The 27162-nt window shown below is 39.9% G+C and overlaps 1 protein-coding gene across 1 annotated transcript in view; it reads right to left on the bottom strand.

The window, feature by feature from the left end:
• The window catches only part of stim2b (stromal interaction molecule 2b), a 128618-nt gene that overhangs the window by 91242 nt on the left and 10214 nt on the right, over window positions 1–27162 (bottom strand). The window contains exon 3 of the mRNA XM_080189133.1: window positions 5582–5712. Within this exon, the coding sequence (XP_080045259.1) occupies window positions 5582–5712 (131 nt within the window). The remainder of the gene's footprint in view (window positions 1–5581; window positions 5713–27162) is intronic.

Raw genomic sequence — 27162 nt, forward strand, 5'->3', positions numbered from 1 at the left:
ATGTTAGTTTTTTTAAAAGTTTATTTATTAGTGTCACGAGTAAGCTTGCATTAACGGTTCAATGAAGTTACTATGAAAAATCTCCAACACCTGCTCAGATAAACCGAGGAAGAATTTAGCATGGTTAAAGAAACTGAAACACCCGGAGGAAACCCACACACACGAGGAGAACGAGAGACTACACAGTGACCCCAAGCTGGGAATCAAAACTGGGTGCCTGGAGCTGTGAGACAGCAATATACACTGTGCTAGCTCCTTGTTACTTATAGTCTTGTAGCAGAATAATGGCAAAGAACTAAAAATACACGTTAGAGCAATGAAACAATCTGATGTCACAACAGGGTACACTTCATCAGTGAGCCAAATCATTTTGCATTGGATTAAAGTCCACACAGGTATCCAGTATCACTTGGGGCTTTAGAGGTAGGTATCAAAACAAGATCAGAAATACTGACAACTGAAGTCATCCTGCACCATTCTTGTGCGTCTCCAAGCAACCAGGCAAAGACGGAATACAGCTGGCCACACAGACTGAGAAAGCCTCAGGTTTAATGTGCAATCCATGGTAACTCTAATTCCAATATGGACAACAGGTGCGGTGTGACAGCCAAGTTCAGAGCCCTAAGACTACAGGAAAGAAAAACACCTTCATAGATCTCAGTTCTGACTGCCTCTCGCTGGCACACATAGACATTACAGAAAGATCGACTGGGTGGGAACACATTGCAATCAGCTACAAAGCCGTCTGTGGTTAAAAAGCCTAATAACATTCATCTTCTACGGTCATTTTGATATCAAAGGCCTGCTTACATTTATGAAGCCAAACCCTGGCAAAGGTCTCAGCTATCAAAAGAAGCAGGAAGAAAACTTGAAAAAAAAAAGTCAACTTTTTTCCCCCCAGTAATGCTGTTGATTGTGCATTTAAAGGAAATGTGGGCATAAAGCATTAACTGGAATTCAAAACTGCTTTAATGTGATAAATAATCATCTTGAAAAAGGTCTCAAAGTTTAGATTTGTGTCACTGGCATAGAGACAGCAATGTATTCTGAACCCCCCTTAGGAATCGGTTGACATTACAGTTTAGAACCAAAGGAAATGGCTGCTTAAGTATAGTGCAGTTGAACAAAGGTTTCCTTCTGGTGGTATGGAGCCTTATGACAATATCACTATTTATCTACACTTGGTACCTATTTCTACCTCCACCCATTGCTGCAATCAGTAAGCACAGGTGCATTCATGACCTGTTTTATCAGAACTTAACCTGTGCCCACATGAAAAGTTTCAAATCAGTTAAACGTTTGGAAAGAGGACAAGATTTTTTGGAGTTTAAGGATTTCACATGAACTATTATTGAAATGAATAGTATGAACATACTATTCATGGCTGTTGGTATTTGTATTTAATACACCACTAAACTCAAGTAATTAAACTTAAAACATAATTTTAAGCTAAAGGTTTTCTCTGGAGGCAGATCAAATACAGTGAAACCAATGATAACAGTAAGAGAGAAGGAACTGAGAAAAGTACTCCCAGGTGATTTAAGTAAGAAAATGTCAAAGTTCTTCTGTATAAAAAGTATTACCATCATATCTGCTTTCTTATTGTGGTGACACTGTGCCATTAAGAAATGTATTTATATCATGTTTCTTGTCAGGCTCTGTTAAAATTCAGCTCTGTTTTACACAGATTTATTTGCAGAACAGGCAGCTCACATGCTGAGAATGCATAGAAAAGTTTATTTCATTGTTGTCACAATTAGGCTTACATTAACACCGCAATGCAGTTACTGTGAAAATCCCCTAGTCACCACACTCCAGTGCCAGTTCAGATGCACTGAGGGAGAATTTAACATGGCCAATGCACCTAACCAGCACATCTTTTGGACTGTGGGAGGAAACTGAAGCAACCCAGAGGAAACCCACACAGACACAGGGAAAACATGCAGACTCTGCACAGACACTGACTTAAGCCAAGAATCAAACCCAGGTCCCCAGAGCTGTGAGGCAGCAGTGCTAACCACTATGCCACCATGCTGTCCATATGCAGGCTAATGATGTGTTTGTTTTAACCTGAATTAATGCATTTCTTGCTTATTTGTTTTTTTTTCCCCTGGGGTTACAGAGTACTGTTTTGATTAAGTCGATTGATAGAGACAGTCATGTGCTTACACACAGGGAGGAGCTAAGCTTATAGAGAAAAGCAGGCAATTACTTCAGGTTCTGAAAAAAATAAGAGGTGTCTCTGTATAGAGGTTGCTCTTCTGGAACTTACTAGGAGAAATAGGTCTCTTTCCAGAGGTGTTCTGAAGCTCAAGGTCTGGCCACCCAAGTACAAGCACATAAGCCTGTGCTAACTGATTTTGAAGAGGAATTTAAGTCTATATGAGGAATATTGTTTGAATTAGAACTAATAAAGATAGGTTAGCAATTAAGAATTGTATCTTGTCATGTTCAAGTATTTCAATTGGTACAAATTAAACTGATTTGTTATCATTAAACTGTACGTTAAATAAAGTTTGATTTGATAAAAGCTTCCTAGTGGATCAATAGAATTACAGCTGGAGTGAAACACCTTATTCTCACATTAATACCAAACAGAAAAACTGTTGGGGTCTAGTCATAATTTACTTTGTGGTTTCTGATCTGGTACTTTAACAGTTATGGTCAAAATTTATCTGTACATGACTTACAAAATGTCCTTCAGCATCAGATTGTTGTCACATATATCACACTAGTCTACAGCATATGTAGTTTTAATGGGACAGGAGCATTAATATATCATAAATCTTACTTTGTGACCATCATTCTGTATGGTTCACTCTCTCGTCTCTTTGTTTCATGAATTTATGATCACATCTGTGCCTCGAAGTTGTATCAAACTCAGACTCACCACACACAGTGCTCCCTCTGGGATTTGACTCAGACTCCTTTCTCACATTCTCCTTTCTGTTAGCCTATTTTCGGTTGATGCATAACCCACACTCACTTTTCTCCTCAGTTGATTTTTTTCCCCTTTTTCTCCAGTTCCTTTGTATGGTATTATTCCCAAGAACCTCATCTCCAAACTCCATGGCCGAGGTCTCAGCTCCTCCCTCTGCAACTGGATCCTGAACTTCCTAACTCACAGAACGCAATCAGTAAGGATAGGCAACAACACCTCCTCCACGATCATCCTCAACACCGGTGCCCCACAAGGCTGTGTTTTCGGCCCTTTACTATATACCTATGACTGCATGGCCAAATTCCCCTCCAATTCAATTTTCAAGTTTGCTGACAACACCACCATAATGGGATATCTCAAACAATGATGACACAGAGCACAAGAACGAGATAAAGAATCTGGTGAACTGGTATGGCGACAATAATCTCTCCCTCAATGACAACAAAACGAAGGAGATTGACATCGACTTCAGGAAGCAAAAGAACATTTCCCTGTTTACATCAAAGAAGAAAGGGTCAAGAGCTTCAAGTTTTTAGGTGTCCTGATCACCAACAACCTGTCCTGGTTTCCCCCCATGCTGACACCATAGTTAAGAAAGCCCACCAATGCCTCTAGTTTCTCAGAGGACTAAGGAAATTTGGCATGTCAGCTACGACTCTCACCAACTTTTACCAATGCACCACAGAAATCATTCTTTCTGCTTGTATCACAGCTTGGTATGGCTCTTGCTCTGCCCAAGACTGCAAGAAACTACAAAATATTATGAATATAGTTCAATCCATCACGCAAACTAGCCTCCCATTTATTGACTCTGTCCACACTTCCCACTGCCTCAGCAAAGCAGCCAGCACAATTAAGGCCCCCATGCATTCTCTCTTCCACCGGGAAAAAGGTACAAAAAGTCTGAAGTCACATATCAACTGACTCAAGAACAGCTTCTTCCCTGCTGCCATCAGGCTTTTGAATGGTCTTACCTTGGCATTAAGTTGATCTTTCTCTACACCCTAGCTATGACTGTAATACTACATTTTGCACTCTCCTATTTCCTTCTCAATGAACGGAATGCTTTGTCTGTATAGTGCAAGAAATAATACTTTTTACTGTATGCTGATACATGTGACAATATTAAATTAAATCAAACAGAAACAAAGTGATAGCCAAATTAAAATAGCCGGAGCTTTGTTTCTTTATGACAATCGGGATCCTCTGGCATTCTATCCTTCCCTTACATCACTTTCATTCTTCTATCCGTCTGCTTCATCCTCCTTCCTATCTGCCCCACCACTACTGATCCCTCTCTCTATTGCGTCACATTCCCAACCTGGTCCCTTTACCCAAAGTCTTGACACCCTCCATGTATAACACAAGAGGAAATTTGGTAGAGTGACATTTAACCCGTATTTATTGCAATGTAACATCTGGCTTATAATTCCACACTTTAAAATTATTCTTCAGTATTTCTGGGCTGGATCCAGAATCTGGAGTGGATCTGGAGGGGTCAAAGCTGAAAAGTCTTAAGAAGCATTGAGTTGGGAGCAAGTGACGTAAAGGCTATGAACAACAGGAAGTAAGTTCTCTATTAAACTAAATAAATAAGAGTTCGTGACTTTTAAAGTTCTCCTTCCATAAACACTGACTTAACATAGCTTAGTCAATGCATTCACAAACCTAGTTAAAAACAAAAAATGTCCCAAAAGACACCAAAAATAAGATCTATGTTACAAAACTGAATATTGCTTGCCAGTCAACTTTCCTGAGATATAGTTTGACTTTGTTTACTTCTGAAATATCCAGAAATTTAATCAAGTGAGTGGAAATTAGATACATGCACATTTATTTATTTCCGCAGGAAATAGCTTTTGCCAAGCATGTGCTTTTTTATCAGGTATAAATAGGACAATCTCCCATTGGCAAAGGTTACAAGGGAATTATACACAACAGCCTGAGAAATACTAGCAAGGAAGTCCGGTTAGACACCTCTGGTAAAATCATCAGGCCCTAGAATAATCTGGGGAGGAAAGTTATGAGGGTTTCTATGATAAAACCTGTGGGTTCATGGCTAAATTTAGTGATGTGTTTATCATACTACAATGTAATTTTTATATACAAATAGAAAAGTGGCTTCATAATCAATGTAATCGTTGGAATACATTTGGCCGAAACTGCCTCATTAATTTGTTTTGCTTGGTTTGTGGTACGTCCTGACATGTAAATAAAAAAAAAATCAGTCACTTGACAACTAATAGAGCATCAATATCATGCTCAATCTCTTTAATGAATACCTATGCATGAATTAATTGGACAATGAGCAAGATATTTTGTGGCTTTCTTTCCTCCCTTTCCTGGGGACACTGAGGTCAATTATGAAGTTTCACCATGTCTGTGGCTGAAGCCAAGTAACTCAGCACAGGACCACAAACTTTTCTAAGTATGCATGACTCAGCATCATACTGGGAATTGCAATTATCCTCAAAGGCATCAAGGAACAAATATTTTTTAAGATCTAAAATTTTACAAATGGGTCAAAGTGGTAACGAGGTGAAATTAGGCCTGTTGGGAAAGGAAATTAAAGTTTACAAGCAGATTACACAACACAAGTTGCAAAAGTCAGCAATAATGGTTTTAGATAATTCTGTGTACCTCATGACTCTCCTCGACATCAACATCTCCATCATTGTCATCGTCCATCTGTTTGTGTATCATTCGAATTGCTTCGAGACAGTGTCGATCATCTTCATTCAGGCACGCTGGGTTCAATGTAGTGCAATTTTCTGAAAGTAAAGGATTAGAGGTAAGAAGATAATCTTAAAATAACTGATACAGGTTGTAAGAGTAGGTATATACATTACTACACTTTACACCATGCTGCAGACAAGGAATCAAGACTCAATGCGCACTTCAGTTGAGGTGGGATGGGTGGGAAGTAAAGTTTATTTATTAAGTGTCACAAGTAGGCTTATATTAGTTGCAAGGAAGTTGCTGTAAAAAAAAAATCCCCTAGTTGCCACACTCCGGCACCTGTTCAAATAAGTAGGTGAGATGGTAGAACACCAGTGTGTAATTCAGTTCATATTTTGAATTCATTCATTTTATTCTTACAATTCTATTATAAATGATGTCAATATTTCTAATAAACTGCCTATAACAAACTTGTCTCATTGCAATTACACTGTCCTCTTACAGCACATGCGGAAGTGCAACTCATATATGGTATGGTTACACAGGCAGTCGCCATTATAATAATAAACACAGGCGTTCACAATGGAAAGGACTATCACGTACACATCTATCAACCACAATGTGGTTGATTCTTAACTCCATTCGGAAATAAACAAGCAAGCCACTTGGCTGTACCACACACAGTACAAGAATAAAACATGATAAACCACTCGGCATTGGCCCAAGCATCAGGGTCGGGCACGAGTAAAGCTCGATCCTGCAATGTCCTCCTCATTAACATCTGGAAACTTGTAACAGAATTAGAAGGTGGTTCCACAGACTAGTCAAGTAACAACTTGCCATTGTCATGCTTGCATGATCATATCTTTCAGCCAGTATCCCAGACTCCTCCACCACCAGATTATGACCTGTTCCACCAACAGGACCGTCCCACCAGAGGTGGCAACACAGTAATATAAAATGGGTCTCGGGAGACGTAAAAATTGACTCCGAACCCCGTGAAGTCCCAATGCATGGAGGTCAAACAAGGGAAAGGAAATCCAGTCCATTTCCGTTTACTGATTCCCCCCCACCCCTTTCACCTGATGAAATACGTTCAATACCACTTGTAAAGGCACAGAAATTACTCTAGCTGAGGGAATCCAATGTCAATCACCAAGAGCTGAATGTTTAAGTCCCAATGAAACCAAGTACAGATGTAGACGAGCACAAAATTCTAGCTGCCAGCCAATTGCCTAATTTTTCTGCACCATTCCTCCCACAAGCCACTTTTAAAAGCCTATTAAGGCTTATTGTCAAGGGCCAACTCCAATTTTGCAGTTAGTCCCCAGGTATCTGGGAGCATTGGGAAACAGCAGAGCAACCAGGAGGTGGCTAGCCAGCGACAGCTCAGGCTGATGGGGTAATGGAGGTCCTTCCCATCTGTCTGGCTACAGCTACAGTACAAACTCCCCAACAGAGGACCACCTCTTCCAGAATGGTGGCCTAGCTAGTAAGGACATTTCTCATCATACAGAAAACATGGAAAAATTCTTGAGAGAAATTATTTTCTGATTCTGAGTGGGATAGGGAAGTGGGTTTTCATTGTCAAGATGAGCAATCAAGAGAAAGGGATATCTTTTCCCCTGTGCATCCAGTTTCAATGTTTATGTCAAACAAACAAACAAATTATTTGTAGTACAGTTCTGCTTACAATTTCTTAACTGGAAAAAGATCAAATCTTAGGACAGCAATTGCTCATCTACACCTACTTGTGTTTCTCAAAAAAAGTGTTTTAAACCAAAACATGCTAAATGAAAATCAGTTTCCCACATAAAAAAATGTGATCAGGGCGGGTTAAATCCTGACCTATACTCTTTACATCAATCCCTATTGATTGTCTTTAACCTACTGGTCCAGAAATCCTCTAACTTACTAACTCTTTTTACTTTTCTCCCTCTCCATCCCCTCACCCCTTCTGCCACTCCCCCCTCCCCAAGCCTCTCCACTCCCTCCCTCTCACTTTCCCACTATGTTGGGAGAGGGAAGCAGCGATTGGGAAGGTCAAGAAAGGGAAGCAGTAGTTTGTTTTAAAGAAGACTGAGCACGTGTACTAACTGTACTAAAGTAAAAATGGAGGCAGCTCAATTCAAGGAATTTCCCTAGTTTGCTAACTACCCCAACTAAAAAAGCACCATCAAAACACACTTTTAATGGGGAATATCTATATAGCAGCATGAAGTTTTCACGCCATAGCCACAGTTATGGAAAAACATAATACCATTATGAAAAGCTTTTTGATATACTGAGCGAGCATTATCTGGTAAAGGCTACCAAAATTAATTTCACCCAAATCCTTCTAACTCTAATTGATAGATTCAAACAGGTCTCAGAAGTAAAGGGATGGCATTCGTGTAGATTATCACCCAATTCTTAGTCCTCCTAAAAATATGCATTTTATTCACTGAATGGAAAATATTAGCTCTGCCTTTGATATTTGAGTGCACAATTTTAAGATCCATTCCTCCCACTCCTGCTATGGCACTTTGATGTTGACCAGAATTAACAGTATATGTGCCAGTTGGAGGTACAAGTGGGAAAGGGAATTGAGTCAGATGATCAGCTGTGGTTGTGTTGAAAGGCAGGAGCGTGTTCAACAAGCCATACAGTCGATTCCTCCTCCTATTCCTTAAGTTCTTAAATCAAAATTATTCAGGGATCTAATATAAGCTTTCACAATCCAGTTAAATAGAGAGGGGCTCACAAGCCTCAGAACCATGCTGTGTGTAAAACAAGGGCAGCACATCCATGCAGCAAACCACTGTCTTTCTGTTTCACATTCTGCTGCAGCTTTCTTGTTGAATATAATATCCACAAGTTTCCTCAGTCTTTTAAGCAACTCTGACTTCTTCAGTTGCTAACTTTGTACTTTTCACATCACTGGAGCCATTGCTACAGCTTCCAGTTAATTAAATCCCCACAGTGCACAACACTCCACTGATTAATACCCAGCGGAAACACATTAGCACACTACAACTGTTTACCCCTGATAAATCAAGGTTGTGCTTTTGTACTAATAAGTTTGAATTATTCAATGTTTTGAATTAACCAATATAAACAGCAAAGTGAAATTTAATGCTCAAGGGGATTTGAATAAATGGATAGGAGGACTGGACTGCAGGTGAAACTTCCAGTGTTTCATTCCACAGACAATTCCTGATGAACATTAGAAAATAATTGGGGCCCTGTTAAACAGCATGATATAGCCTCAGTCAGACAAGGATTAAATTTATCAGCAACTAACAATTCTACTATATTCCGAAGAGTCATATGGACTCGAAATATTAACTCTTTCTTTCCTCTCCACAGATGCTGCCAGATCTGCTGAGTCTTTCTGGCATTTTTTGTTTTTAATCCTATTACATTATTGATAATTTCAGCAGATCTAATTTTTTTCCTATTCTTCTTTCCTCAATTTATTTTGGGAAGTTCCATGGCTCTGATGCAATATCCAGGTGAAAGCATAGGCCTGAATCTTGCAGCCGCTTGTGTTAGTGGGGTCTTATGATCTCGCCGATGGCGCATCCACCCCCTCCCCTCAACCCCAACTACTGCAGATTTCCCAACGTGAGGGGTGCATTCAACAGGAAACCTCATTGACAATAGCGAGACTGCAAGATCCCACCACCAGCGAGCAGCACAATGCCTCCAACCGCTGCAAAACATGCTGCAAAGAGGGAGGAAAATCCCACCGTTTGATTCAGCAGGTTATGTGCTTCTGAGCTTAACATTGCCACATTCTGGGAATTCTGCTCATATTATTTGCAGCACAGTTTGTAATTTAAAGGACAGTACTGTTCATAATGAATATCAACTTACTGAAAATAATTAAAACATTATTATTGCTAAGTGCCTTTTTTTGCAAGTTAGTTATTGTTTGCACTTCCTTTTGCATTCCAGAGTGAATAATCCCCCACCAACATTCACTACTTCTCGCATTAGAGATCTGCTCTTCCACTCTATGCCGAGCATCAGTGATGGAGAACTTCCATTGCAATGATAATATGGAATCATCTATGTGGAGCAGAGGAGAAGGAAGGGAAATTGCACAACAAGAATTATTATAGCAACCAAAGTGATACGGAAAGGAATAGGAGTGCAGGTAGTTGAAAGGGAAGACAGGCAAGTGGAAGTCAGAAGCAAGAGCAGAGCTGCTAAGACAACAAAGCAAAATACTACATGTTAGAAACAGTACCTGTAGAGAGAACAACATGACCTTTCAGGATATGGATTCAGATATTAGAAAGAACATTTAAAAATAAACAAAACAAGGGAAGAGAGAGAGGAGAAATCAGAAGCAAACCCAGAGATGAAATAGAAAGCATTACAAAATGTTTACATGTTGAGATGATTTGGTCAGAAAATGAATATCAAAATAAGATGCATATTGTGAGAAATATTTAAAAAAAAGCGCTACTAGACGCTAGATACTAGCATGATATCTAACAAAGCAGAAGGTGGATCGGTATTCTATGTAAGAATACAATAGATTCTGGAACAGCTTCCATTATACGATAGCAGTCTTTTAGTCTTGTGTAACTTGTGTAAAACAAAGTTTAACATAAAAAAAGGAAGCTGAACTTCTCCAATGCAGTTTTAGTAACACATTTCAGTGAGATTGCCAATTCAGGGACAATTACGGACAGCTCATGTTCTACAAAAACACTAACTAGGAATCAGTATAAAACTTGCAACATCCACGTGCACAGAAGATTTTTAAACCTGCCACAAGTCACAGCTGAAACAAAATTCAGAGCCATGGAATTTCTCAGCTGGCCTCACTCAGGCAGCTATTAGCTTGCTGAATGTACAGAAGAAACTCCACTTATAGATGAGTTCATGTTGCTGCCACACCTCCAATGATCAGTATAGGCAGCAGAACAGCTACAACACATTTCCTGGGCAAGATCTCAAAAGCTGATATTTTCAAGGTGCCAACCACAACACCCAGTCCTTTTATTTTGTCATCTGCAAAACTCTAACATAAGAACTAATAGTATAGCCTGGATTTCACTGTCAACAGCTAAATGATGGTGCATACTTCTAACCCCTAAGAAAGCTTTCCCCAAACACCTAGTGATCTCAGTAAGCAAGATAAACAGCTAATCAATGATGAATTTTGACAGACAACAAAGCAAAAAGAAAAATGCCATGGTTATCCTTCACTTCTAATTAATTTTATTGACAGTAAAGTAAATGATTATGCCATACATGGAAATTAGGTAGAAGCTCAAAATATAAACAAAATTTAAGAATGCTTTTAATAGCATGGTGCTTTTTTGTAACATATCAGAAAAATGTGACATTACCCAAGTACAACATGAGTTGTTCTGGGCCAGTGAGGTTTTTCACTAACAATTAAGAGTTTAGTGTTTTTAAAGGTGTACTAATTGTAACATTTTCAAGGGCTTTCAGATCAAGACTAATAGCATGAAAGGGCAAGTTTGTGTCCAGCATCTCTAACTGATTGCTGCATATAAGAACCTACTTTTTTGGTAGTGTCAAAAGCACAAGTTTTAATACAACTATCATTTTGTAGTTTAAATTAATGTTATTTTGTGCAAAATTGATAGAAGCCATTTTAATAAAAGCAAAACCAGTATTATTGGAAACCAGCCACATTAATTACATTAATTAAGTAGACAGTCTTGAACACGAGACAATTAAAGATAAGTAATTCATTAATAGATAGACACGTCAGAAAGGCTGGAAATATATTTTGGAATGAAAAGGTTTATAACTTTTATCATTCTAAACACATTAACAACATTTGATTATTCATACAGATTCTTAAAATGCTGTGGGAATTAGTCGTCTCTGCCCTTCTCAGAAAGAAAAGGAATCTAATGACTTGTTAATCGTGACTGGAGGGAATAAAGAGGCTCCTGCTCAAGATGTTTCAACTTTAAATGACAGACAGCTATGGGCTTATGGCGTGTCGAACATGCACGCTACCTCATGATACAATTTAAAGAAGCATTGTCTAAAAAATTCTTATCTCATTAGTGAGAAATTATAGACCAATTGTCTATTTTCCAGCAATTGACTTTCAACATTTTTAAGGTATTAAAAACAAAGAGTCTTGAGAACCATTTTGGGAGTGAAAGATGTTGAAAGATGTGGGTACAGCGAGGTAGAGAGAGTGATGTTTACAGAAACGTGTTGAGAACAGTTGGTTTTTACATGTTAGCCACATTTTCGGGAGATGTCACTTGACATCCTTGTCTGAGGAGCGTGTTGAGAAGTCTAGTCAATTGTTAAAAGTTAAGCTTTCTCCTTTTACTGTTAATTGACATTTTTCGTTTTCTTTAATAGTTAATAAACTTTCTGAATTCACCACTTATTCGGTTAAGCCTGTAAAACCTGGTGTGATTTATGATGGGGGGTGGGGGGGTATTGCAAACAAGTGAGCTCCATATATCTTGGTTCGAATAAATGAAACTTCTTATACTAAAAAGAAGCATAAAATCACCAACAGCAACTTCTGGATTAACACATGTAATTGAGCATATGTAGACGCCAGAAGTTGCACTAAGTTTCAGAAGAATAATGAGGGCAAATGTCGCACTTCGCACCAGCATTGTACACGCATGGACGCACCCACACAATTGTGCCACACAAAGAGACGTTAAACTCAGAAGTTTCTGAAAGGGCCGCACAAATATGAACTGTAATTATTATGTTTAAAATAAATTGGTTGGAAACGCTTGGGGGGGGGATCACCAGTTTAAATAATGAAAGCCTTTTGCACAAGTTTTCTTGTGCAAAACTTTGCCAGTGAAATTCTCAAATTTCAATTATGTATGAAAAAGTAGATAAAATATTTCTGCAACAACATGACCCATATAACATAATCCAGTTGAGGTTCCCCCCACCAGTAAATCCCTTCTCCAAGTCTTTTACGATCATAGAATAATTAGTATAAAGGAGACCATTCAGCCTATCATATCTGTGTTATCTCTTTAGCAGAACCATCCCACTCATCCCATTCCTCTGCCTTTCCTCCCACCATGTACCTTCAAGTACAAATTTCCTTTTGAAGATTACTACTGAATCTGCTTCCACTGCACTTTTAAGGCAATGCTTTACAGATAACACAATTCACTGTGGGTGGGGAAATAAATAGACTCTTTTGTCAATCACTTTAAATCTGCATTTTCTGGTCACCAACCCCACTGCAAAAGGAGTAAATAAAACTGTTCATGATTTTAAATACTACACCGAATATCACGTTAAACTCTTCAGCTCTAAAAGCATAGCTTCTCCGATGTCACCATGTAACTGAACTCCATTATGTATGTACCTTCCCAGGAAATTTCTCCTGCACCTTTTCTATGTCCTCAATATCTTCTTTAACTGTGGTGCCCAGAATTGAATTCAATACTCTCGCTGAGGGTCAAACAATATTTACTACAGGTTTAGTGCAACTGACTTGTTTTTGTATTGTACGCCCCTATTAATAAAGCCAAGGATCCCATACATTTTTAAAAGTATTGACATTAAAAGATTTGTGCACACCTCTGATGTCTCTGCTTCTGTTCTCCTTTTAAAATTACATCACAGAATTGTTATGGCACAGAAGGCAGCCATTTCGCCCATCGTGACTGCATAGGCATGACTTAGTGCCATTCCCCTGCCTTTTCTCCATACCACGTGCATTGTTTCTTTCCAAGTAATCTCCAGTGCCCTCAAGTGCCTCGATTGAACGTACCTGTGTTTCTTCAGAAGAAACTCTTCAAATGCAGACACTAAAAATAACAAAATTTACTCCAACTTATAAATCAAAAAAAGGGTTTAATAAAGAAACTTCATTACTCCAAACTTAGGGTCTCACCCTGGGCCAATCCAAGTTCTCCACAATTCCCAACAGCTTCTTATTTATAGAGAATCAGCTGACCATCACATCATTCTGCATTTGGTTCCATGGTTTACTGGGTCAGCTGACTCTTACAGCTTGTTATCACTGGTCACATTACATCCGATACAAAGTTGTCACCGGTTACATTCTAACTGCCTGAACCACAGTTCCAGGCAGTGAATTCCAGACCCAAACCACTCATCTTGCGGAAACATTTCTTTTACATCACATTTGCTCATTTTGCAAATCACTTTAAATCTATGCCCTCTCATTCTTGATTCTTTTACGAGGGGGGAAAGAGAATATCTGCAACTACTCTATCCAATCCCCTCATGTTTAAAATCATCTCCGACAAATCTCCTCTTAGCCTTCTTCTCTCCAAGGAGAGCAACTGCTCCAATCTATCCTCACAACTGAACTTTCTCACCCCGGAACCATTCTTGTAAGTTTCTCTTGCACTCTCTCCAATGCATTCTTTGAGAGAATGGCACCCCTAAGCTTGTGCCAAACTTTAGAAGTGTGGTAGCCACTAACAGAACTCTTAAAAAGGGGAACAAGAGGTTTAAGTGGACGGAGAACTGCCAAACTGCATTCCAACATTTGAAAATTGTGCTGACAACAAAGCCACATCAAATTATGACAGACAGTTTAAGCAGGCAGCGTAGTCCCACAGAGGCCATTATATATATGGATCGTAATCCCCCAAAATTTCAAGATCAGAAAACCAGATTATTTCAATGGAATTTTTTTTACTACAATCATTTAATTTAAAAATCATTCATGTGGCCAGGAGAGAAAATGTCATTGTAGGTGCAGGTGTAAAAGAGACTATTAGGAACATTAGGTGTAAATACTCTGGAGTATATTTATGAAAATTTATTCTTTTAAATCTTTGTAGTGTTTGTTAAGATAGAAATGATTGAGAAAGGAAATTGTCTTTCAAATTAAGATGTTTCATCTGTAAAAACTGGGAATGCATTAAGAACTGAGAAAATAAAGATTAAAATCAAAATGAAATTATGAATAAAAGGAAACAAAATAGGGAGTTGATTACAGGCAGACATCTGGGGAAATGATGAGATGCGAACCAGCCTATCAGTAGAAAAACAGGTATTTGAGTATGCGACTTCAGAAAACACTGGGGTTTTGGGATGGTAACTCCAAGTGGAAAGATATGAAAATTAACAGGTACTTTTCAAAAGCCAACTCTACAGGGTGGGTAACAAAGGGGAAAAAAATGGTATAACTGTAGAACACTAAGTAAGGGAGGAACGTGACATAGCTAACATCAGAACTGCAGCAGATGCAGATATATTTTATCAAAGTAGGCATTTTCCACCTTCAGTGAAATATAAGACTTTCCCCGATTTGGCCACAACAACCTCTGTGTGGCAATTATTTTGCTGGACTTAGCTCACAATGACTTAATATTGGGTGTTGTTTGGGAAAAGAGGTGTCTCAAAGTTCCAATAGTGTAGGTAATTGCGGACCAAGGGATGGTTTTATATAAAGGTGTATGTGTATAGTCAGTATATTTAAGTGCCATTGTGTATTATTGTCCTTCTTGTCATGTATACTGTTTGTCTTTAAGTTAATAAATATTTTTTATCAATTGAGCACACAACAACTGAGCTATTCCTCACAGTGTTGTACATCATTCCTCACAGTACACCGTAAGAAATATACACCACTAAGAACTGGTGTTCCAAGTTATCCTTCTGGGTTTTGAGACACCCTCACATGCAACATCAGCAGGGTTTGTACCACCCCCTGATTCTTCTGAACTCCAGCAAATATAATCCTAACCAACTCGATTGCTCCTCATACGCCAGCCCCGCCAACTGAGGAATCAGTCTAGTAAACCTTTGCTGCACACCCTCCACAGCAAGAGCATTCTTCTGCAGATAAGGAGAACAAAACAGCACACAATATTCCAGATGTTGTCTCAGCGAGGCCCAGTACAACTACAGCAAAACATCCCTGCTCTGTACTCAAATCCCCTTAAGATCAACATACCATTTGCCCTTTTCACCGCCTTCTGTATCCTTACATTGTGACTGATGTACAAGGATACCCAAGTCTTAGAACCATAGAACCCCTATAGTGCAGAAGGAGGCCATTTAGCCCACTAGATCTGCATGGACCTGCCAAAAGAGCACTCTACCTAGGGCCATTCCCCACCCTATTCCCTGTACATCGATCATGGCCAATCCACCAAACTTACACATTTTTTCAGTACGGGAGAAAACTGGAGCACTTGGAGGAAACCCAGACAGACATGGAATTGAACTTGGGTCCCCGGCACTGTGAAGCAGCAGTGCCAAACAGCGTGCCATCCATCTTGTAGCACATTTCCCTCTCTCAACTCTCTGAAAACCACTGGTTTCAGCCATGGCTCAGTTAATAGCAATCTTGTTCCTGATTCACAAGGTTTAGACATCTTCACATCCTCTTTGACTATAAGTGAGGTTACAGAAGTCTGGAGAATTGCTCGTGTTACTCCCTTGTTTAAGAAAAGGAGGCAGGGATAATCTAGGAAATTATAGGCTGGTGAACCTGACATCAGTGGTGGGGAATGTTTTGGAGAAGATACTGAGGAACAGGATATATGCACATTTGTAAGAAAATGGACTAGTGACAGACTGCTTGGTTTTATATGGGGACGGTCACGCCCCACCAAGTTGACTGAGTTTTTTGAAGAGGTGACAAAGATAACTGATGAGGGAAGGGCTACGAATGTAGTTTATATGGATTTTAGGAAGGCATTTGACAAGATCCCACATGGCAGACTGGTACAAAAATTGAAATCACCTAGGATTCAGGATGGCCTGGCTAGTTGGATACAGAACAAGCTTGTGTTTTGGAAGACAGAGTAGCAATGGAAGGGTGTTTTTCAGAATGGAGATCTATGGCTAGTGGTGTTCCTCAGGGATCAGAGCTGGGACCTCTGTTGTTTATAGTACATATAAATGATCTGGAGGAAAATGTGGGTGGTCTGATTAGTAAGTTTGCAGATAACATGAAGACTGGTGGAGTTGCTGATAGTGCCAGAGACTGTCAGAGATGCAACAGGATATATAAATAGATTGGAGAGTTGGGCACTGAAGTAGCAGATGGACTTTAATTCGGACAAATGCAAGGTGATGCATTTTGGAGGATCAAATATAGATGTGAATTACACTGTAAATGGCAGAACCCTTAGGAATATTAACATACAAAGAGTTCTGGGCGTGCTGGTCCACAGTTCTGTAAAAGCGGTAACACAGGTGGCCAAGGTGACTAAGAGGGCAACTGACATGCCTACCTTCATCAGCTGGGGCATTAAGTACAAGAGTTGAGAAATTTTGTAGCTATATAAACCTTGGTTAGGCTGCATTTGGAGTATTGCATGCAGTTCAGGTCACCGTACTACCAGAAGGACGTAAAAGCTTTGGAGAGAGTGCAAAAAAGGTTCACCATGATGTTGTCTGGTCCCGAAGGTGTTGGCTATGACCAAAGTTGAATAAACTAGGATTGTTTTCACTGGGGAAATACAAAGGTTAGGGAGAGACCTGACAGAGGTCTACAAAATTATGAGGCGCATAGACAGGGTGGATAGAGGCTTTTTCCTAGGGTGGAAGTGTCAATTACAAGGGGGCACAGATTCAAGGTGAGAGGGGGAACATTAAAGGGAGATGTGCAGGAGAAGTTTTTCATGCAGAGTGTGGAGAGTGCCTGGAACTTGCTGCCAAACAAAATGGTGGAAGCTTCGATGAGAGTTCAAGTCCTGCTCCAAGACTGAAGCACAAAAATCAAGTCAGACACTCCAGTGTACCATTGAGAAAGTGCTGAGTAAATACTACACTGACAGAAGTACTGTCTTTCAAACAAGATATTAAACTGAAGTCCCAACAACCTGCCCTCTCAAGTGAGCATTCACAATCCCATAGCATTATTCTGAGGAAGGGCAGAAGAGTTACCTTGGCGTCCCGGGTTAAATCTTTTCCTTCAGTCAACATCACAAAAATAGATCCAGTCATTAACACACTGCTATCTGAGGGAGCTTGCTGCGCACAAATTAGCTATCAATCTCCTACAACAGCGACTATGCATCAAAAATACTTCTTTGGCAGTAAAACATGTCTAGACTTGCTTTCACTCATCTGGCTTTTCTTTCATAACATAAATGAACTTAACACAAAAGAAAAAAAAACACAATCTGGGGATATACCTTCCAGACTGTAAAGCTTTGGATTTTAAATGACATTTTATTGGTCAGACCTTAAGCATTTTTTTTGTGAAGCAGAATTTTGATTTTCAACTGACTTGCTTTAAATTTTGCATTATCAAAAAAAAAATGCTGAATAGATATCTTTCATGGAAGAAAACATTTTTGTGACAATATGTACCAGAAAGACATTAGGTAAAGGGATTTGGTGCAGACTAGTCATATAGTTTCCCTGAGTCTATACTTAGAGGTAATAATTTGATATACAGACTCAACCACAAGGGGAAAAATTACTTTCATGGGAGCACAGTCCTACCCAATCACTGAAATTGCACTTCCCTTAAAATGATCCAATTAGAACTGAGGTACCTAAAATCAATGGAAGATTCTGCTTGCACTGCCAATTTTAATACCTCATCAATAAGCAGCTAAGAATGTGAGGAAGCCAGGTATAAATATAATTCACAATATAAATTTCAGAAGATGTTTTTACATTTTGTTAGTCTGGTGCACTGGTAATATTTCCTTACAGAGCTACTGCTCAATCTTTCTAGCCTACAGCTTCAGAAGACTTCAAGTCCACAAGTCTACACTGCCACTTCTGCTAAACCTGGCAATCACTTTCACGTTAACTCTTTGTATGAGAAACCATTTCCTGATCTGTGTCTTAATTTTGTCCGCTACCAGTTTGAGAGTTACAAAAGTGCTCAAAGAAAAACTGAAGCCCACAGGTAATTTCATTTTCATTAGCAGTTCTATCTTTAATACATTTGATCACTAAATCTTTAAATTTAATAGCCGTTTATTAGCCCACCAACCTACTTTCTCAGAAAACTAAGAAAATTAGGCATGACAGCTATGACTCTCATCAGCTTTTACAGGTGCACCACAGAAAGCACCTTTTCCAGTTTTATCATAGCCTGGTAATGGCTCCTGCTCTGCGCAAGACCGCGAAAAACTACAAAGGGTTGTGAATCCAGTCCATCACTCAAACCAGCCTTCCACCCATTGACACTGTCTACACTTCCTGCCGCCTTGGAAAAACAGTCAGCACAATTAAGGACCCCACACACCCCAGATGTACTCTCTTCCAGCATCTTCCATCAGGAAAAAGATACAAAAGTCTGAGGAGAAGAACAGCTTCTTCCTTACTACCATCAGCTTTTGAATGGACTTAACTCACATTAAGTTGACCTTTCTCTAAACCCTAGCTTTAACTGTAACACTACATTCTGCACCCTCTCCTTTCTCTCTATGAACTGTGTACTTTGTCTGTATACGTGCAAGAAACAATACTTTTCACTGTGTACTATTACATGTGACAATAATAAATCAAATGTTACATTTTTAAAGGAAGACCAATCTTTATAAATACTGTTTAGGTTTAAAATAATGTACCACATTTGTTCCAGATTTCTCAAAGATAACATGAAAACAAAGAAAGATCTGCAGTCATACCCAATTATACCATTAATCTGACATAAGAACATAAGAAATAGGAGCAGGAGTAGGCCATCTAGCCCTTCAAGCCTGCCCCGCCATTCATTAAGATCATGGCTGATCTGAAGTGGATCAGTTCCACTTTCCCGCTCTCTCCCCATAACCCTTAATTCCCTAGTCTGTCAAAAACCTATCTACCTGTGACTTAAATATATTTAGCGACGTAGCCTCCATCACTTCAAACGGGCAGAGAATTCCAAAGATTCACCACCCTTTGAGTGAAGAAGTTCCTCCTCAACTCCGATCTAAACTGCACCCCCCCCCCTTATCTTGACGCTGTGCCCTCTAGTCCTGTTATCCTTTCTAAGCGGGAAGAATCTCTCTACCTCTACCCTATCCATCCCTTTCATTATCTTATACATCTCTATAAGATCCCCCCCTCATCCTTCTAAACTCCAACAAGTACAGACCCAGTCTATTTAGTCTCTCTTCATAGTCCAACCCCCTCATCTCCGGTATCAGCCTACTGAACCTCCTCTGCACTCCCTCCAAGGCCAAAATATCCTTCAAGTGCGGCGACCAAAACTGCACACAGCACTCCAGCTGTGGCCTCACCAGTACCCTGTACAGTTGCAGCAAGCCCTCCCTGCTTTTATATTCTATCCCCCTTGCTATAAAAGCCAACATCCCATTCGCCTTCTTGATCACCTGCTGCACCTGCAGACTGGGTTTTTGCGACTCATGCACAAGGACCCCCAGGTCCCTCTGAACCGTAGCATGCTGCAGCTTTTTGCCCTTTAAATAGTAATCCCTCCTATTATTTCTGCCAAAGTGGATAACCTCATACTTGCTAACATTGTACTCCATCTACCAGGTCCTCGCTCAGCCTATCCAGATCCCTCTGCTGACTTTCCACACCCTCCGCACAATTTGCTTTTCCACTCATCTTCGTGTCATCAGCAAATTTCATCACCCTACACTCTGCCCCCTCCTCCAGATCATCTACATAAATGGTAAATAGCTGAAGCCCCAGCACCGATCCCTGCGGCACTCCACTAGTCACCAACCGCCAATCAGAATAGCACCCATTGATACCAACTCTCTGCCTCCTATTAGACAACCAATCCTCTATCCACGCTAACACCTTACCCCCAGCTCCATGCACCCTAACCTTCTGAAGCAACCTTTTGTGAGGCACCTTATCAAATGCCTTTTGAAAATCTAGAAACACCACATCCACCGGTTCCCCTCCGTCTACCGCACTAGTCACATCCTCATAGAAATCCAATAAGTTGATCTAACATGACTTCCCCTTAACGAATCTGTGCTGCGTTTGCTCTATCAAACCATTCCTTTCCAGGTGCCTCGCTATTTCTTCTTTGATAACAGATTCAAGCATTTTTCCAACTACAGACGTTAAACTAACCGGCCTATAATTCCCTGCTTTTTGACTGGATGTGCAAGGACAGCCTCTACATACGAGCTGTGACTTAGCATTTAACAGAACACTTTCAGAAGTGAAACCGGATCCAGGAAGGGTCATGAACCTCAGTGAGAGAAGATTCATATTTATGTCATATCATTGAACCAGAGAATCCTTTCAGTGCAGAAGGCAGCCACACCGTCCATCAGGTTTGCCCCACCCTACCCCTGTAATTCTGCGCATTTACCATGGCTAATTTCCCTAACCTACACATCTTTGGACACAAAGGGGCAATTTAGCATGGCCAATCCACTTAATCTGCACATCTTTGAACTGCAGGAAGAAACCGGAGCACCTGGCAGAAACCCACGCAGAGACAGGGAGAATGTGACATAGACAGTCACACAAGGCCAGAATCGCCTGAGGCGGCAGTGCTAACCACTGTAATACCACGACATCAGGGCAGTGTTTGATGGAGCATGGCATCAAGGAGCCCTTACAAAACTGGGGGCAATGGGAATCAGGAGCAATGCTCTCCATTGTTTCTAATCTAGCACAAAGGAAGACGATTGTGGTGGTTGGAGGCCAATCATCTCGGTTCCAGGACAACACTGCGCAAGTACGTCAGGGTAGTGTCCTAAACACAACTATCTTCAGCTGCTTCAACAAAGGCCTTCCTTCCATAAGGTCAGAAGTGGGAATGTTTGCTGATGATTGCACGATGTTCAGCACCATTCGCAGCTCCTCAGATACTGAAGCCATCAATGTCCAAATGGCAAGGCCTTTACAACACTCGGGCTTGGGCTGACAAGTGGGAAACAACATTCATACCCAGACAAAGGCCATTTACAACGTGCAAGAATCTGACTATCACCCTTGGACATTCAGTGGCATCACCATCATTGAATCCCACACTGAACATGCTGGGGGTTATCACTGGTTGGAAACTGAACTGGACTAGCCATGTAAATACTGTGGCTACAACAGCAGATCAGAAGCTAGAAAGCCTGTGGCTATTAACTCGCCTCTCAATGCCCCCAAAGCCTGTTCACTATCTACAAGGCAGAATCAGGCGTTTGATGCTCAATCAATAAATTCCATTTGTCTGGATGACTGCAACTCCAACAACACTCAAGAAACTCGAAACCATCCGAGACAAAGAAGCTCACTTGGTTGACACAGCTTCCACAGTAATTACTTTCACCAGTGACAGATAGAGGCAACTGAGTGTACCATCTACGAGATGCACTGCAAAAACTAACCAAGGTTCCTTCAGCAGCGCCTTCCAAGCCAGGACCGCTACTGTTGAAAACTTTAAACTTTACAAAGGACAAGAGCAGCAAACACACGGGAACACCACCAACCAGAGTCTCCCCGCCAGGCCATCACCATCCTGACTTGGAAATATATCACTGCCGTTCCTTCAATATCACCGGGTCAAAATCCTGGAACTCCCTTCCCAGCAGCACTCTAGGTGAACCTACACCTCAGGGAAGGCAGCTCATCAACACCTTCTCAAAGGCAATTAGGAATGGACAATAAATACTGGCCTCGCCAGCAACTCACAAAAATCAATTTTAAAAATATCAGCAAGGATTGGATTCAAGAACGTGGGGAATTGAAACTAAGGGGACAAAACTTCCAGCAATCCAGTGAATCAAAGACTTAGTACTTCACCAATCCTTCAAAGCTCCATTGTCTTGAGCAAACTTTATTCTACTGACAGCACAATTGGACAACACAGCAAATCCAAGAGTACAAAAGTGATTGGATAGGGTATTTTGCTATAAGGTTTCTTTTGGGGGTGATGCTCAAGCAAAAACTAAACCTACAAAAACACATTTTCTTAAACATAAAGAAGGGATAAATTTTATTTTTGATCAATTACAACACTTGAAAATATTTCAGCAAGCATTCACCTTCTTTGCATGTAAACCTGCCTCAGAATTCTGCAGAAAAAATGTCAAGTCAGAAATTACTTTTGACATTATCAGCAAACAAATATATTCACAAAATTGTGAATGATGGTTTCCAGAATCACCCCTGAACAACAAAATTCTTATACCAAGTGTAATGAAAGATCAAAAGTGGAGCTTGCACTTACCACATCCAGACTTATAGGTGGAAGTCCTGGCTCCAAGTCAAACTGACATTATACATGGCCAAAAGATAGGTCCAAATAAAGTCCAGAGACATTGAGGCTAGAGAGCCTGACTACTTACATCATCTACAATAGGGTCCATGTTCAAATAGTACATAGTGTCAATGTGACTCAGGGTCAGAAGGCTCAGTAATATTTTCATAGCCTGGTCCTTTCAAAACAAGATAAACTTGAACATTCCCTAATTCAAATCTTGACCTAACGTTTTAATATATTTTCTTTTAACAACAAGCCTAGGTTGAACTAAACTACATTCAATTTTTTAAAAAAATATCATTACTGAAAGCACAGTCAACATAATAATGAATCTGAATGGCCAATGAATGAAACATACATGCCTGAGAAGCCCAAAGACCACAGCTGAAGAACTATGCACACTTCTGACCAGCCCACTGCAGGAATGAGGTGATCACATCAGGGAAAGTACAAATAGGATTTATGAGGCTGTTGCCAGGAATGTAGAATTAAATGAAGAATGTGGGCGGCACGGTGGCACAGTGCTTAGCACTGTGTCGCACAGCGCCAGGACACAGGGTTCAATTCTGGCCTTGGGTCACTGTCTGTGTGGAGTTCCCACGTTCTCCCCATATCTGCATGGGTTTCCTCCAGCTGCTCTGGTTTCTTTCAACACTCCAAAAACGTGCAGGTTAGATTGATTGGCCATACTAAAATGACCCTAGTGTCAGGGGGGAATAGCAGGGTAAATGTGCAGAGTTACAGGAATAGGGCCTGGGTGGGATTGTGGTCAGTACAGACTCTGTACTGCAAGGATTCTAATGATCTATGACAATTTTAGCAATGAGGGGAACATTGAATAGATTGGGGTAATTTTCTTGGGAACAGAAGAAGCTACAAATAGAATTAATTGCTGTGTATCAAATTATAAAGAACCTAGAAAGAGTGGAATGGAATATCCATTTCCTTTAACAGAAAGAACAACCACCCCAGGGTCAACTCTCCCACTGCGTTATGGAAGATTTATTTGACTTCATTTGCAAAAGAAAATACTCTACTTGAGGAAGCCTTTCTCACAACAAGCCAATGATTTGCATAAAAAGTACAGATCCTCACAAGGCTGCAGGTACAAATGACATGGGATCCTAAACAAGCTTCACATTTAATAAAGCTGTCAACAGAAAATGGCTCCTCTAATCTCACAGCGCCAACTCCCTTTACATTAGCTGGAAGCATGATAATCAGGTGAGCTGACAGGAGGAAATTGGGACAGGCTGTAAAACAGGTGCAATTTACCAAGCTTATCTGTAGCACGAGCAGCACAACACAGCAGCAGTAATTTTATTACCCTAGCATATCTTGACTTCACATATTTTTTCCTAAACTACGAACACTACTGGCAATGACAAGTTTTGAATTATATGGTTTAACATCTGGCAAGTGATCATTTCAGTAACAAAAACATCAGCTCCACTAAGCAGCACTTTGTTTGAAATGACAGAACTCTCAAACCTCATATAACCTCCAAACATTACATCCACAATGACCAATGTAATTCAAAATTCAAGGTTTATTTAGTTAAATAACTAGACCATCATCCATTAAATTACTATTTTCTTTTAAATCAGCAAATTCAAATTATCAAAGGTCCTGTGAAATCATATCATTTATACAAATTTTTACCAATTTTCTTTAACACAAACTGCAGAATGTAAAAGAAAACAAGAAGTTGGTAGACATGCATTACTTTATCTGTTGTGTGCAGGGAAAATAAATTTTCAAGTTTCCAGTAAAGTAAATAAGCAATTTAGTGGGAATGTGTACATTTGATTCAGCAACAATTACCAGTGATTCAGAAATGTGCTGCAGGTAGTAAACATTTCTTAACTAAGACAAATCATTTGCAAATGATGAACAAATTCCACACAAATATTTTTATGATATGCCAAAACAGAAACGTCAAAAATACTGGATTCAATTAGAAGAGATTGTGTTAAATGGAGCTAAAACATACCAGAATGCAATCTGAGCAAATCATTATTCATTAAATGGTAATTTATAACAAAAGCTATTCAACTCACTAGGGACAAAATGGTACAGTGTATCACTAGCCCTTTCTTCTTCAGCATCTGACTTTAGATTACATCCAGACAGAAGAGTGGAGCCTCCTGCCTCCACCAGCAATATATTTTTATATGAAATGTGTTCAGGCAATTGTAAACCAGTTCCTAGCGGAGAGGCAAATCCAGGATAAGAACAAATCTGGCATCAAACAACAAACTCAACAGAGGTGCCAGGATTGGGGAGGCACAGGTGTGGTGGTATTGTCACCGGACTAGTAATCCAGGGACCCAGAGTAATGCTCTAGGGTCCCAGGTTCAAATCCCACCATGGCAGATATTGAAATTTGAATTCAACAAAAAAAATCTGGAATTAAAAGTCTAATAGTGACCATGAGCCCATTATCGATTGTCATCAAAATCCATCTGGTGCATTAAATGTCCTTTAGGGAAGGAAATCTGCCAACCTCACCTGGTCTGGCCTATATGCAACTCCAGAGCCACAGCAATATGCTTGCTGATTATTAAATGCCCTCTGGAATGGCAAACCAGTTAGTTCCAGGGTAATTAGGAATGGGCAACAAATGCCAGCCCAGCCAGCAGCACCCACATTTCCTGAGCAAATAAATAGAAGGACACAATAAGTGGGGAAATTTACACTGGTGCAGGCTTTGGCTGTTCTTTTGAGTTCAAGCATAGGTGCACTGGACACACTAAAGGGATTACCATACATAGGCCAAGGAAGTAACTGATGCTGAGACCATGAGGATGAAGTTCAATGTTGGTGGCGTTAAAATGAGTGGCAGTGAATTAGCCAGCTGTTAAGATACTTCCTTTTCTTTAATTTTCCAAGAAAATTCACAAGTGACTAACTAAAGCCCAAGATGAATTTTACTCCCATGAGGACTTGTGCTCTTTTCTCCAGCATTATTAACATTTATGCAAATCATTGGTTTGTTGTGCAAAAGGCTTCCTCAAATAGAATATTTTCTTTTGCAAATGAAGTCATTTTGATGACAAAACACATTTAGAAGTTCAAGAATGAATTCCTATTAAATGAATCATAATGTAAGTATGATTGGCAGCGTACTGATGCTCATTCCACAACTGAGACAAGTGCAGCTGGAAAATCCCACCCACAGTGTCTGTTCAACGTCACCGTCATTTCCTTGTTTCCCCATTATCAATTTCTCAGTGCCACCCTCTAAGAGGTTATTTGAGGTACTGGTTTCTTTTTTCTATAGCCATAGTTGCTTTTACTGCTCATTTTTATAAGCTTGCTAGATTTCTCTCTTATTCTCCAACTTATCATATCCTCTTGCTGTTCTGTGAAACAGCATGTTTCAATCTTATATGTTGAAGCATCCCATTTTATTGGCTGAGGAATATTTTCAAATTTACTCCCTTCACCCCCCTCCAAAAGAAAAGATACCCAATGAACATTATACACAACACGATGATCCGAGCGTGCTAGAATGTTTGAGGAGCATGATGGTTTTTAAACAAAAATAACTTTGTCATTATGAAATCACGAGTACTTCTGCCAAAGTTGCCAACCCACTTTAGCCAATAATCCTAATTTAAACAAACCAGATCAGAAGGTTAAATTCCTGCCTTCCATTGAGATATCTTTTCTGCTGGGAACACATATTGGAAATTCATGGTGGTAAAATTGTGCAGTTTTCAGTGAAATTTACAACAGCTTTCAAGCAGACAAAGCCTTCTATTCCCTGTTCATTAACCTTCCTATGAGTGTAACAGTACTCCTCATTTCTCTCTGAATCCTTCATTACTGTGACCACCTCTATAAAATGTTCCCCTTCACTGTCTCTGATCTGAGGAGCGCAATTCAGCTTCTCTCATCATTCCACATAACTAAAGTCCCTTATTTCTGGTATCAAGAGAGCAGGTGCATAAAGGGTCAAAGAAAAATTGCAGAAGATACAGGCAGCAATACAAGATTTGTGCAAGTTTATTCAATGCCATGTTATCAGAACAGAAATGGACGAAGTCACAAATGAAGGAGGAAATCAGGAAGAAAATAACAGATGAGAAGCAGGATTTTGGAATGTATGTATTAATAACGAAAACATGAGAATAGCAATGGAATAATCATTATCTGGAGGTGACAGAGGCATGGTAAAGCTTTTCAGCAGCAATGGGAATGAATAAATAACACAGGCAAGCAATGTTGTGAGCTGGAGAGAGGAGCATTGGTTTAAGAAGGGAAGAATTATCCAAAGTTCCTGTTGCTGGCTCATACACAGCGAACTCTATCAAACATTTCTGTTTGTACTTTGGACTTGGTTTGAATATCCTGTGATTGAAAATGCCTCCAACTTCCTTCTCACCAGACTCTCCAGCACCACCCCCATCACCTCATCCATCAAAACAAATTC

This window comes from Carcharhinus amblyrhynchos, chromosome 1, assembly GCF_965287045.1.
Source record: "Carcharhinus amblyrhynchos chromosome 1, sCarAmb.v2.hapA, whole genome shotgun sequence".
NCBI lineage: Eukaryota > Metazoa > Chordata > Chondrichthyes > Carcharhiniformes > Carcharhinidae > Carcharhinus > Carcharhinus amblyrhynchos.